Source organism: Vombatus ursinus, unplaced genomic scaffold (assembly GCF_900497805.2).
Source record: "Vombatus ursinus unplaced genomic scaffold, bare-nosed wombat genome assembly UNPS02014810.1, whole genome shotgun sequence".
Lineage (NCBI taxonomy): Eukaryota > Metazoa > Chordata > Mammalia > Diprotodontia > Vombatidae > Vombatus > Vombatus ursinus.
Window position 1 is genome coordinate 6,770,648 of NW_020954588.1, and position 13,973 is coordinate 6,784,620.

General features: G+C 40.8%; 1 protein-coding gene across 1 annotated transcript in view; it reads left to right on the forward strand.

Annotated features, from left to right (window-relative positions):
- Window positions 1–4,704, forward strand: part of GRK7 (G protein-coupled receptor kinase 7) — a 37,244-nt gene extending 32,540 nt beyond the window's left edge. The window contains exon 4 of the mRNA XM_027875888.1: window positions 2,669–4,704. Coding sequence (XP_027731689.1) covers window positions 2,669–3,005 — 337 coding nt within the window. The 3' untranslated portion in view covers window positions 3,006–4,704. The remainder of the gene's footprint in view (window positions 1–2,668) is intronic.
- Window positions 4,705–13,973: the final 9,269 nt, after the last annotated feature.

Below are 13,973 nucleotides of genomic sequence, written 5' to 3' on the forward strand. Positions count from 1 at the left end.
TGTACTTTTGACCTCTGGAAGAATGTGCTCCTTCCTGCAGTCAGGAGGCAGTGTGTGTGTGGGGGGGGGGGTGTCATCTCCAGCTTCTCCAGAATGGTATTGCTGGCTTTCCCTGGCCAGAGTCCAGAGGACCTACCATCCCCTGGTAGATTCATTGCTCCCTTGTGGTCTACACCCTGACTTGTTTCCATAGGAGTCAAGACCCTCCACTTTAATTGCAGCAAAGCAAAAATCATCTGAGAGGCTCACCCTGAGCCACAGAAGGAAGGTCTTGGTACAGGACCCTGAGCTCCGGGGTGGAAACTAGAGGAGCTTCATATTAATAGGTGCCAGTAGATGGCAACGCTGCTGCTTTCTTGGTTCAGCCGAAACTAACAGGGGTGGTTTTAGAAGAAAATATGCAAAATATTAGACCATTGCATTCTGGGGAGCTCCTGATTTGGGTTCATCCCATAGTGGAAGTGTTTGAGTAGATACTGCAAGAGCCGTTTGGGATGGCCCTGAGTGTAGAATCCAGAAGGAAGCAATCTGGTGGATGACCACTGGAGCAGCAAACGGCTTGCCTTAAAGCCCCATTAAAGCCCTTTCCTTTAAAGCATGTGTGTGTCGGGTAGAGAGTTTGGTTGGGACCTGAGATTTCATTAGTGAACTCTCAAAGTAGAAATTCTCTCCACTGAGGTAGATTAGTGTCTCATCTGCTATGTGGGGCCCTGAAATAGAGAGGTAAGATGGAAGGAAGGAAATAAGCATTTCTTAAGCATTTGCTGTATACCAGGCACCTCGAAGCTCTTTACAATTTTTCATCTACAACAACCCTGGGAAGTAGGTACTATTATTATCCCTATCTTACAGTTGAGGAAACTGAGGCAGCCAGAGGCTAAGTGACTTGCCCAGGGTCATACAGCTAGTAAGTGTGTAAGGTTGAATTTGAATGTGGGTCTTCCTGACTTTCTCCACTGGTCCATTTAACTGCCAAACCTAGCTCAGGGTCCTTGCCCAGCTAGCACTTGTCCTCGGAGGCATCTGAATCCAAGGCTGCCTGACTCTAAAATTAGTCCTTGATTACAGTGTGCTGCCCCTCTGCTGCTGAAAGGTGTGGATCCATAAGAGACCTTTCTCTCTGTGATTGAGTTCCTTGAAGTCTGTGTCCAGCAGTGGTATTATTGGGTCGGAGGAGTATAAATAGTTTAGTCACTTTCTCATGTAGTTCCAAATTGTTTTCCAAAGTATTTGGATCCATTCACAGGCCCACCAACAGTGCGTTAGCATACCTGCCTTATCACAGCTCCTCCAGCATTGACTTTACATATTATCATCTTTCCCCATTTGCTGGGTATGAGGTAAGAACTCAGTTTTAGAACAGGCTGTGTAGGAGAGCAGTGAACCGTCAGGGATTCAAGTAGAGCCTGGTGATCATCCGTCACCATGGTGGTTGAGAAAGAGTGAACTAGATAACGTCTGAAGGGTGTATGTTACTCTAATCTTTACCATTCCATTCCTTGGAGTTTAAGTCTGAGAGAAGGAGACCCATAATAAACATTATCATCACCCCCGTCATGAAGATAGAGAGACATACATAGAAACACACAGATAGACAGACATAAATAGACAGATACATAAACAGATAGACAGACAGACAGACAGACAGACCGACAGATAATAGCAGTTTTTTAGTAAGAGGAAGAATGGCATGGTGAATAGAGGGCCAGTCATGCAGTTAAGAAGACCTCCAGTTCAATCCTGCTCCTGAAACACGTCAGCTTTGTGATCCTGGGTAAATCAGTCAACTTCTCTGTGCCCTAGTGATCAATCAATAAACATTTATTAATTGCCTCCTATGCCATACCCTGTGAAATGTATATGTGTATCAGTGGAGGAAGTTTCCGTAGCAAGAGTTCTTTGCACAGAGGAAATCACAGGCCCAGACCAAAATGATGATAATAATAACTTGATTTGTTCCATTCAGTAAATGTTGTTGATATGGTGACTCAGAACTGAGTGGCCATGATGAAAACGACTTTCAAAGACCATTTATCTCTTCCCCCAGTCTCCAGGGAGAATGGCACCAAAAAGATTTTAGACAAGTTTCCATTCTGTCATTAAATAGCCCAAATCTTCTAAAGAACATAATTGGTTGCATGGTCTGGTGCCATCCTGAGCAGATAAGAAAGCAGAAAGTAATCTCGTTGTTTACTCCCCAGCCTCCAGCGTCTAAGCTAGCGGGGTCTGGGAATAGGAGGAGGATGGTGAGGAACAAGGAGCTCCACAGTCTTGCTTGGAGCCTCGGGTATGATAATTGCCTGTCCATGACTCACTGCTTCTGTGGCAATGCATCATAGACACAAACAACATCCTAGAATTGCTGCTTAGAAAAAAAAAATAATATACCCGGCGGCATTCATTGTTTTTACCATCCATCTTTTAACCCTTCACTCACTGAGGCGTTTGTGCACAAAGGCTGTGTCTGCCTCAGAGGCGTCTGTTCTCAGCTTCTCTTACTCCCTTACAGTCAGACACAAGGTGGCAGATCTGTCTCCAGCCTCTGGGTTATGGGAGACTCAATCCGTGTTGATGGCGGGTCAGATCACTCACTGAATGCATGATTTCTCAAAACTGCTCCTTGGCGTTGGCCTGTTAAATTTCAGCTGCCTGTCTCCTCTCTTTACAGAGACGAAGGGGATGATCCCAGGAAACATACTTTCTTCAGAACAATCAACTTCCCCCGACTGGAGGCTGGCCTCATCGAACCCCCCTTCACGCCGGACCCCAATGTGGTGTATGCCAAAGACATCGCTGATATTGAAGATTTCTCTGAGGTCAAGGGCGTCGAATTTGATGAAAAAGATAGAAAGTTCTTTAAAAAATTTGCAACAGGTGCTGTTCCTATAGCTTGGCAAGAAGAAATTATAGAAACAGGACTCTTTGAAGAACTCAATGACCCCAACAGATTATCAGGCTGTGTAAATGGCAGCACAGCCAAGTCTGGGGTGTGTATGTTACTGTGAGCCTCGACCTGATTCTGGAACACTTCAAACACTTGGAAAATCTCTAGGATAGGGTTTGATCAATCAGAAGCATTTCACAGATTGTGAAGCTGGACTAACAGTAAGGTTCCATTTATAAATGACTTTGAGGTCTGCATAACGCTTCCTAGCAACCTGCAAGGTGGTTAGAGCATCTCCAATAGTCATATCTTACAGATATCTGAGAGTTTCAGCAATTTGTCCATAGTGATATAGCCAATAGTGTCTGAGGCATAATTAGAACCCAGGTCTTCTGAATCCAAGGCTAGCACTCATAGCCTCATAGGACCCTTCATTTTACAGATGAGGAAAGGAGGCCGAACCCAAGTTACAAAGTGCTTAGTACAGTGCCTGGCACATAGTAGGCACTATATAAATGCTTTTTTCCCTTCCTCCACTAAATAGATTACATTTTTTTTTTTATTTTGGGTTCACAAAGTCAGATGATGTGTCGATTTTTAGTGAAGACTAGGAAAAGGAACACTTGGGTTTATTTTGATAAGCCAAAAGTATGAGCAGTCCACCGTCATGTCCCTATGAATTACGCAAAGTCCCTGAGACAGAGAATGGAACTTTGTGGTGTGTTCTGAAAATGACCATTTGCAATTCTTGGTAAACAATCATTTTTATTTTGTTTCCATGCTTCATCTTTCACTTTTTCTTATTCTGGGTAGTTTAAATAAAAGATTTTAAAGGAGGAAAAATTCTTGACTTTGCCTTTTAAAAAGAGAAATTACAACTTTTTGATAATATTACAGATTATAGAATACTTGTCAATTGCATTAATAGATCTCTTTAAAATCCTTTAAATAATTAACTATTTTAACTTAAAATTCTCTTAAAGGCAAAAGTGTTTTCATCCAGTAGGTCTGTGGATTGAGCAAATATTAAGAGATTGAATTTTTCCACCAAAAGCAAATCCAGCTCCTATATCATGTAATAATAAGAAAAATAGCAGCTAATATTTACGTAGTGCCTCCTATGTGCCGAGCACCGTGCTAGGAACGTTACAATTACCTCATTTGATCCTCACAACAACCCTAGGAGGTGAGGCATGTAATCCAGTGTTTTGGTTACTTAATTAAATCTTCAGTCTGGAATTTAGACCTTGAATTCTGAATTTCTAAAAGAGTTTTGTTTTAAATAATTATAGGCCAAGTGCAAATGAACATAATTGATATGTTTCTAGTACAGTCTCTTTCCCGTGAACATTTTCCCAGTGAAGTGACTTCTGTGATTTTGAGAGGGTAAAAAAGAAATGGAGGAGCTTGGAATCTGACCACATAGGATCATGAATCAAATGGTAAATGATAGTTCTCAGTGCATTATGCACACACTCATAGCATTGTATGGCGCAAACTCCATGCTTTAAATTAAATATTTTTGGACTCAAATCAAGATCTGGGGAGACAGAGAAAATGTGTCCACACACACAAACATACACCCACACACACAGATTTTTTCTAGAAATCCCAGAATTATGAGAACAGACCAAAGAAATTTTTTTTAAGCTTGACCCTGTTTAAGACTTTCAAAAAATACAGCTTTAGAATCTTGATTAACTTAAACCCAACTAACAGAACCTTAATAATGTCCTTTTTTCACACTCAATCTTTAGGGAAAAGAGGCAAATGACAAGAAACCGCCTACCCCTATTGGGTATGTAACAAAAAAAAAAAAACCAAAACAGATTTCAGGGCATATCCTGGGGGTCAATACACATTTGGCCCAATCTCTTCCATTATCTAAATTGGCAGACCTGTGGAATGAGAATTGATGTCCAGGGTGATAACTTGGATGTACTGGGAGAGCCTAGGTCACCAAAGGATGATTACTGTGTTTTTCTATTTGGACTTAGAGTCAAGAAGACCTGAATTTTTAATTCAACCTCTGATGTTTACTAGCTGTGTGATCCTGGAAAAGTCCTTTAACCTCTGTCAGCCTCAGTTTCCTCACTTTTAAAATGAGGATTATAATAATAGCACCTATCTCATAGGATTGTTGTGAGGATCAAGGTACATAAAGAGCTTTGCAAACCATAAAGTATAAGCAGTTATCATTAGGTAGGTGGACATGTACATTTTTAAGAAGATTTCCACCTCAAGAATTGGGGGGATGAGAGTGTTTTGTGCTTAGAACTTGGTTAAATTTAGCTAGAATATCCCACTAATAGAGGTTTCCAGGTTTAGCTTTATGCAAATGTAAAAAAATCAGCAATATATATCAATTAGACCCTTCATGTATACTTTTATTGGTTTTGTAAATTTCATGTGTAAATCTGTGCTCAGTGTCCTAGAATTTCTATTTCACGAGCAGCGGAATTAAATAAATGCAATCAACCCATTAAGCATTCATTTTATTAAATCCACTTTGTATTCTAAGCTGTACCTAGGTGCTCTCTGGAATCAAATACCTATTTCATCCACATAGTTACTCCCTCCATTCAGACAGCCACCATCACATTGTCAGTGAGTATTCATTAAGTGCTTACTGTGTGCCAGAAACCGAGCTAAGTGATGGGAATACGAAGAAAGGCAAAAAACAGACTCTGCTCTCAGGGAACTCATCGTCTAGTGAGGAAGATCACATAAAGATGTACCAATAAGGTATATATAAGATACATTGGGTGTAATCTCAGAGGGAAGGCACTAAGGTTCAGCAGGACTGAGAAAGGCTTCCTATAGGAGGTGGGACTTGAATTGAGATTTGAAGGAAGGCAAGGAAGCCTGAAAGTAGAGATGGGGAGGAAGAGAATTCCAGGCATAGGGGACCTCCAGTGGAAATGCCCAGAGTTGAGAGATGGAGTGTTTTGATTGAAGTTCAGTAAAGGAAGCTAGTGTCATTGAATCTCAGAGCCCTTGGTGAGAGGGTAGGTAGGAGAAGAGTAAGGTATAAGAAGACTTGAAAGGTAGGAGGGGGCCAGGTTGATAAGGGCTTCGAATGCCAAACAGATTTATTATTGATCCTGGAGGTGACAGGGAGCCACCTCGCATTAGCCAACTCTCTGGGGATGAGCGTCTCAAAACTTGACTAGCTTGGTCTTGGATAACCAACATGCATTTCGTCACCAGGCCCATGCTCTTAGTTTTGCCAGCTTGGTAGGGCTTTGTCAGAGCTTGCCCTTCAATGGCATAACCTCAGAAAACTCAAGGTCACCTCAGGCCACAATAAAGTATCAGAGTAGGATTTTGGCAGATAACACAGATGAAATATGAAACATAATACCAGCTCTTGGGAACTAAAATTTTACCTGGGGAAACAAACCAGGCCCGCCCCTCATGTTTTTGTTGACCTGTCCATGTATCATTACTTTGTTTCTTGCTAGGGTCTTCACAGCCTGGTCTGGGAAAGACCTCAGCTTTTAAAAAGGCTAAGGTCTTCCACTGCATCTGGGGCCATCACCAGTCTTCCTGATCTATGTCTTGCCACTAGATTCCCATAACCCTAGAGGAGAGACTGAGGCTGATGACTTTGCACAGCCCTGCCTCACTTAAATCCAACTAAGTTGCTAGTCAAGACGTTACCCTCCTGATGTCATTGGGCCTCTTCTGAGAACAAAGGATGAGCAGCAACAAATAGCCTCATATTGTTGGAAATAACTTCACCCCTATGTCCAAAGCTTTGTATGCAAGGAGTGGGTTGCCCACTTTTCGGAGAAAAACTAATCTTTAATCAAGGATGGCCAACCCTATTAACACACACAAAAAAAGCCAGTGAACAAGTATTTATTAAGAAAGATGCCTCCTTAATCTAGTGCTCTGATTTATTGTTATCCTCTTTCTCCAAGACTCATTATTCTGGCTGGGACCCAGTAATAAAGGGGTGAGTTATTATGTCCCACATTTTAAGTTTCAGGAAACCATCAAAATGTCAGGCAATAATTATGATACTGCTGAAGAGGCTAAGACTTCAGGCTCCTACCAAAGGAACTAAAGTAAGTACCCTGTCCTTATCAACAATTTGTGGGCTTAGAGACCATTTTACAAAAGAATTAGGCAGAGAAGTAATGCCTAGAATAAGACTTCTTAATTTTTTGTGTGTGTCAAAGACATTGCCCCTTTTAGGCAGTTTTTAGAAGCCTAAAGACTTCTCCAAATCATATTTTTAAATTGCACAAAATAAAATATATAATTACATTAAAAAAAAAAGCCACAGCCCCCAGGTGAGTTACAGGCCCTAAAACAAAACTGGGGTAGGAAGTATCAGGGAACAAAGACATCGGGAGAATACAACTGGCAACCTTAGGTACAATGGTCATTACCATGGCAGGAGAAAGAAGGGTGCCTTAGGATTTGGGCACCATCCTTTTTCTAACCCCTTCGTTACAATCACCTTCACACCAGGGCAGCTCACCAAGGCAACAGAAGGTCAAGGGTTTTATAGGGAAGGGACAGGTTCTCAGTCAGATGTGTACGATTGGTTTCCCTATCTCTGATCTCATAGGTATTGAAGGCCCCAACAGAATCGACTTGGGAATACAAGCATGGTGTTTGGAAGTTTCCAAAAAGATCAGGAAAATGGCATATGCCCAAGTATAGAGGAAGCCTGCCACAGATGAGCCTTATCGATCTCAGAGAGCTCCATCATCTCCTGTTTTTATGGGCTATCAGAGTAAGGTTTTATGGGCATGCCTGTTTGTAGTATATGCCTAATAATAATAATAGCTCATACATAGAGAACATTTGAAGGTTTACAAAGTACTTTCCTCCCAAAAACCTGTGAGGTGGGTAACACAAAGATTATTACAACCATTTTATAGATGGGAGACTGAAACTTCCTCTAATCTAGAGGCAAGGTTTTATCATAGGTCACACAGCTAAATCTAAGGCAAGATTGGAAGCCATATCTTCTGAATCTAAGTTTCCAGTTGCCTTTCCCCCTTTGCCATAGTACCTCGCTACAAAAACATTTCAAAGCCAAATAGAAATATTTTTGGCATGATACACTGTTTTTAAATCCCAGAATGGTAGATCTAGAAAGGACCTTGTTTATTTGTTTTTTGCAGGCATTTATTATTTCTCCCTCTCATGGTTCCTGCCAATTGAATAATTAAAAAGATTAAAATCCTCGTAACAAATGTACATAATCCAGCAAAACAAATTCCCTCATTGACCATATCCAAAAATGTGTGTCTCAGTCTGCATTTTGAGTTCATCGTCTCCTTGGGTGTGATTTATCAAGTCCTTTGGACTTGTGATGCATAATTGCATTGATGAGAGTTCTAAAAGATCTTTCAAAAGTGTTTTTTTTTTCTGTAATGTCATCATATAAATTATTTTTCTGTTTCTATGATTCTTCCCAGTTTTCTCTCAAATGGTCCATTTCAGAATTCTTAGGTCAGTTGTTTTTCCATCATGTCCAACTCTTCATGACCCCATTTGGGGATCTCTTGGCGGAGATACTGGAATGGGCTGCCATTTCCTTCTCCAGCTCATTTGGCAAACAGGATTAAGTGACTTGCCCAGGATCACGCAGCTAGTAAATGTCTTGAGGCCAGATTCACCAGTTCTTATGACACAATAATATTCCATTATATTCATATACCACAACATGGTCATTCCCCAATAGATGGGCCTTTCCTTAGTTTCCCAGTTTTTAGTTACTATGAAAAGACCACCTGTAAATATTTTTGTACATACACATCAGTCCTTTTCATCTTTCCTTGATCTCTTTGGGGTATAGGCCCAGTAGTGGTATCATTAGGTCAATGGACATGCCCAGTTTAGTGACTTTTGGGACATCATCTAAATTGTTTTTCAGAGTGAGTAAACCAATGTCCACTCCATCACCAATGGGCCTGTTTTCCTACAGCCTGGAAGGGACTTTAAATGTCCCCTAATCCAATCTCCTCAATTTACAAATTGGGAAAGCGGGACCCACCAAGGTAAAGAGCTGGGTCTGGAACTCATGTCCATACTTCTAGCTCCAGGTTCTTTCTACTTCCCCAGGCCTTTTTTTTTGCTTTGTTTTGTATACCCGTCATGTGTATTTATTTGTGCTTTCTTCCTGTTTGGGGGCAGAGAGAGGGAGGTGTTAGCAGACACACTCCCATCGGCTACCCAGGGCCCGGAACTTGGTCTGCCATGCTCTTCCTATCTCCCCATGGCATCTGATCTGATACAGAGCTCTGCCAAGAGAGGAGTGAAAGCCCAGAGGAAGAAAGACAAGAGGAGGAAAAACTAGAGGAAGAGGAGAAGAAAGGGGAGGGAGAGGAGAAGGGGGACCCCAGAAGAAAAAGAGGAGGGGAATGTCTTGAATAGTTAGGAGCCAGCACAATGGGCCAAGCCCCCTGGAGGGGGGTGAATGGGGAGAAGAGTTGTTTGTAAAACCACAGTTCCTTGATGCTTGGCCCTTTGTTATCATCTACACAGTGAAAGTTCCCCCCTCTTGCCCCCTGCGCCCCACAGGATGAGGCAATCCAAATCAGGTATCTGAATCTTTTCTCTCCCTGCTTTTCACTGTTCCCTTTGGATAACTGTCACAAATCCCCTGGGCCATTGTAAATGCCTTAGGAACCAAAGTCATGCATTCTTTCCCTCTCTAAAAGTATCTCTCCCGGCCTTATGTTATTTTTCACCAAGCTGAAAAATTGGGGACTTTAAAATTCCTTAATTACATTTGCCTGCCAGTGGAAAGTTACCGCAGTACTGAATTATGTGTTCCAGACTGGCTCTTGGTGAATGTTATTACAGCAAATACCAACAGAGTAAAGGAGGAGGGAACATTGATTTTTCACTTGTCATAACCTGTAAGTCAGTGAACAATGGTGAAGCAACAGTCTAACAAAACAGGTATTAGGAAGCAATTGTCCTACTGCATTTCTTGGGACTATAGCCCATTCATCAGCCTTCACCCAACCCACCTAGAGCTCCATTGTGTGTTCTGGGGCTGTGTTTCCCAATCTAATTTGGCCACAGAACATTGTGGGGCTTGAATATATTGACAGAACCTATCAATGCTGGGCTGAGTGGCCTGGGAATATGGAATGCCTCCAAGATAAACTGTAGGGAGATGGGGTGGCACCAGAGGGGAAATTTATGGCCTATAAATAGGAAATATATCCTATTTTCCGTGTAGAAAACTGCCACATATAACAAGTATTTTTGATACAAGTATACTTTCTGATAGATCCATACCATTCTGTACTGTCAGCGTTCAATTATTATCATCTTCATTTTACAGAGATTCTAAGACAAGTGACTTGTTCAGAGTCATATAAATACCAGAGCTAGGATTTAAGCCCTAGTTTCTTCTGACTCCATCCAAGTCCAGTGATCTTTCCCCTCTGCTCTTCTCCATAGTGCAACCTAACTTCATATTTAAAATTTTAGAGGAAGAAGTATTACTTCCTTTAACATTTTCTCACAGATGCCATATTGGCATCACCCAAACCATTAGAATTCCACTGAATATAGTTTGGGAAATGCCATTTGAGGAAAAGGCACCCAATCTATGATACAAAGTTTTTTGTTTTGTTTTGTTTTGTTTTTTTGGTTAGGTAATGGGGTTAAGTGACTTGCTCAGGGTCACACAGCTAGTGAGTGTTATGTGTCTGAGGCCAGATTTGAACTCGGGTCCTCCTGAATCCAGGGCCGGTGTTCTATCCACTGCTCCATCTCGCTGCCCCAGTACAAAATTTTTTAGATTTAAGAATTTTCTAGTCTTGGGTTCACCTTCATCAACATTACAAGTCCCAATTCCAGATCCAGGCCCTTCTCAATGGTTCTGGGTCTCATGGTCCAATCTGGGAACACTTGGGTCCTCCCCACTGCAGTGGGTTGTCTACTTTTTGGCCATTTTGTGACTTGCTTTGTTCTGTGTCCAGATCAGAGCAAAGAGGAAGAATTCAAATCAGGCATTTACATTGGGGTTTAGATAGATATACTAGAGTCAGCTCCAGCTGGTTCTTCAGATTGTTAAGGAAATCAAATGTTACAAATCAGAGTGATCAAAACATTGATTTGTTGTTTTCTTTATTGACTAGACTTGTTGATATTTATACCTCAGTCTTGAAAAGGAACATGACATCAAGAAGGTGATGGCATGACTTACAAGTGCATTGGATTTGAGGGAGGGAGGGCTGTGCAAAGTCACCAGCCTCACTTTCTCCTCCAGAGCCATCTGGATCCAATGTCAAGATATAGATCAAGATGACTGGAGATGGCCTCCTTGACTAGACTTAAAAGTGATGTAGAAAATGTTAGTAATATAGATTGAGCCTTAAGGTATGTCATGGTACATTTTTTTAATGGAGTGCCAGTTGTTAAACATTTACCTACATACCCCTGAGCCAACCATTTAGTGGAAAACAAGCTTGGCACTATTGACTGAAATGAGGTATTTGGGCTGTCTATATGCTATCTCTGTCTGTCTCTCCTCTACCTCCTCAGTATACCACAGGATAAATGAGAATTGGTACAAAGGTTTCAAAATTAACAACTTTCATTGTGCTGGGTTTATCAACACAAGTGAAGTCTGATTGACCAACATTCAACGGTCTTATCTCACTTTGTGCCTTTATTGTCAATGAGATCAGAATGAGCTATTCATTCATAGGGAAAAGAAGAGACACAACAGGTAGAATTGCATGAAATGTAATTTAAAAGCAAAAAAAAATCAGTTGTACCATATACAGAAAGAAAATAGGATGGGATACAAGTATGGTAGTAAGTGAGGCAAGGAATAGGATTCTTCTTGAAAAGGATTTCAGGGAATGTCCTAAGATCATAGGTTTAAAGCTGGACGATACCTCAGAGATCATCTATTCTAATCCCCTAATTTTGGAGAGGTTAAATGACTCATCTCAGGTCACATAAGTAATAAATAACAGAGCCAGTGATGCAAAATGAAATGTACTGTGTACAAAGTCACAGCAGTCTTGTAAGGTGATCAGCTGTGAATGATTTAGCTCTTCTCAGCAATACAATGAAGGACTCATGATGGAAAATGCTATTCAACCCCCGAGAAAGAACTGATGATGTCTGAATACAGATTGAAGCATACTTTTTTTTTACTTTATTTTTCTTGAGTTGTTTTTTTTGGGGGGGGGTCTATATTTTCTTTCACAACATGACTAATATGGAAGTATGTTTTGCATGACTACACATGTATAATCTATATCAAATTGCTTGCCTTCTCAATGAGGGGGATGAGAAGGGAGGAAGGGAGAGAATTTGGAACTCAAAAGTTTTAAAAACAAATGTTGAAAATTGTTTTTACATGTAATTGGGGGAAAATAAAATACAAAAGTTTTTTTTAGATAGCAGAACCAGGCCTTGAAGACGTTATCTAACTCCAGTGTTCTTTCCATGTCACTTTCTCTGAGTGTGAATTATTTATTCCTGTTATAAAAAAGGGTAGATTTCAGTAAATGTCAATACTTTCTTTAATATGGATACATCAATTTATCTGGTCCCTGAGTGCCTAGTTCCTGTAGTTAGAAGCTGACAGGTTCATACAGAGTTGTTCCATTGGAATCAATGGCAGTAAGGTCTAACCTTTGGGTTAGAAAACTAGAACCTCAATGTAGAAACTTGAAGGGTCTGTTTCATTCTCAATGCCTTAGTAGATGGTCTTCATGAGCTTGCTGTAGGCAAAAGGAGGTCATTGTGAATGTAGATATTGGTCCCCCAAGAGCCCCAAGATCCAAAATGTAACTCAGCCCCATTTGGATGAGTAGAAATCAACATCTCCTTCTGTAAGTGATATGTCAGCAAAAGTGTGTCCAGTATTAGAATATGATAACATATACAGCCCCAGTATACCTTGAAATGTGAAAAGTTTAATAGTCTCTTGAAAATGTCTTGGAGTTGACTTTGGAAAATCTTTGAGAGTTAAAAGATGTGTCAATCAAAGAGAATAATGAGGCAGATTGTTCAAGAAAATGGTTGAAACTATGCCATATATTACTGAAGGCTGCAAAAATTTAGCACCTGCAGAATTCCTAGCAAGACACCACCTAGTGGCCGGAATTATGCATCAGAAACTTAATATCTTTCATTAATTAACAAAAATCTCCTTACTACAAATATAGACCTCAAGATTTCCTTGAATCTGTACAGAAACTGGAGCATTATCGTAGACAATATTATTGTTCACAATCACTCAGACATAACATTGATCCACAAAACTATAATAACCACATTTTAATAGATATCATCTTACCAAATATCCATAATCTCCAAACTATATAGAATGAAAAACTAAAGATTTAAAAGAGGTAGCATAAGAATTTAATACCAGATGAGAACAGGCCAAAATACTTCTCTTCTTTATCATCCTGTCTGGATCTGTACTGAAGACACTGCTTTTAGTGAGTTTAGCAAAGATTGGTTATTCCGTTACAAAAAGCCTGCACAACAGCCTTCAGGGACTGTCTTTTGCCTTTCTTTGCTTCTCCAGCATTTCATACAGTGCCTGGCACATAGGAAGTGCTTAATAAATGCTTATTGAGCAATTAAGAATATTGAACATAAAAGAAGAATAGTAATCCCAGTTCTGTTTCTATCTGATCTCAAATGGGATAGTAGTTACCATAAAAAAAAAAAAAAATGCCCCCTCCCAAAAGCCTGGAAGATGCTTTCCCACACACAGAGTCTGTGGAGAGACCGGGCACAAATTTAAAGGACAAAGGCTGTAGAGAAAACATGGGGCAAAGGGTTTACTCACAATTCCTGCTTCTTGTAAGTCCCTTTCTCCCTTGGTGGAGTCCTCAGTGGGAATATTCCATCTCGGAATATTCATTTGGCTAAGATCAAGAAAGAACAAAGCTCAAAAGTAACCATGTCCTCACAAGCTGCCATCACTGCAGAGGAACTGGGCTTCCGCCTCTCCCCGGCCCAACTCTCAGGACTGGCTTCCAGAGGTCCTCTGCTGCCTGGGCAGGTCATCCCTTGGTAGGGACCTTCAGTTCTGGCTCAGCAATCCCTGACTCATAGGTTCAGGCCCCAC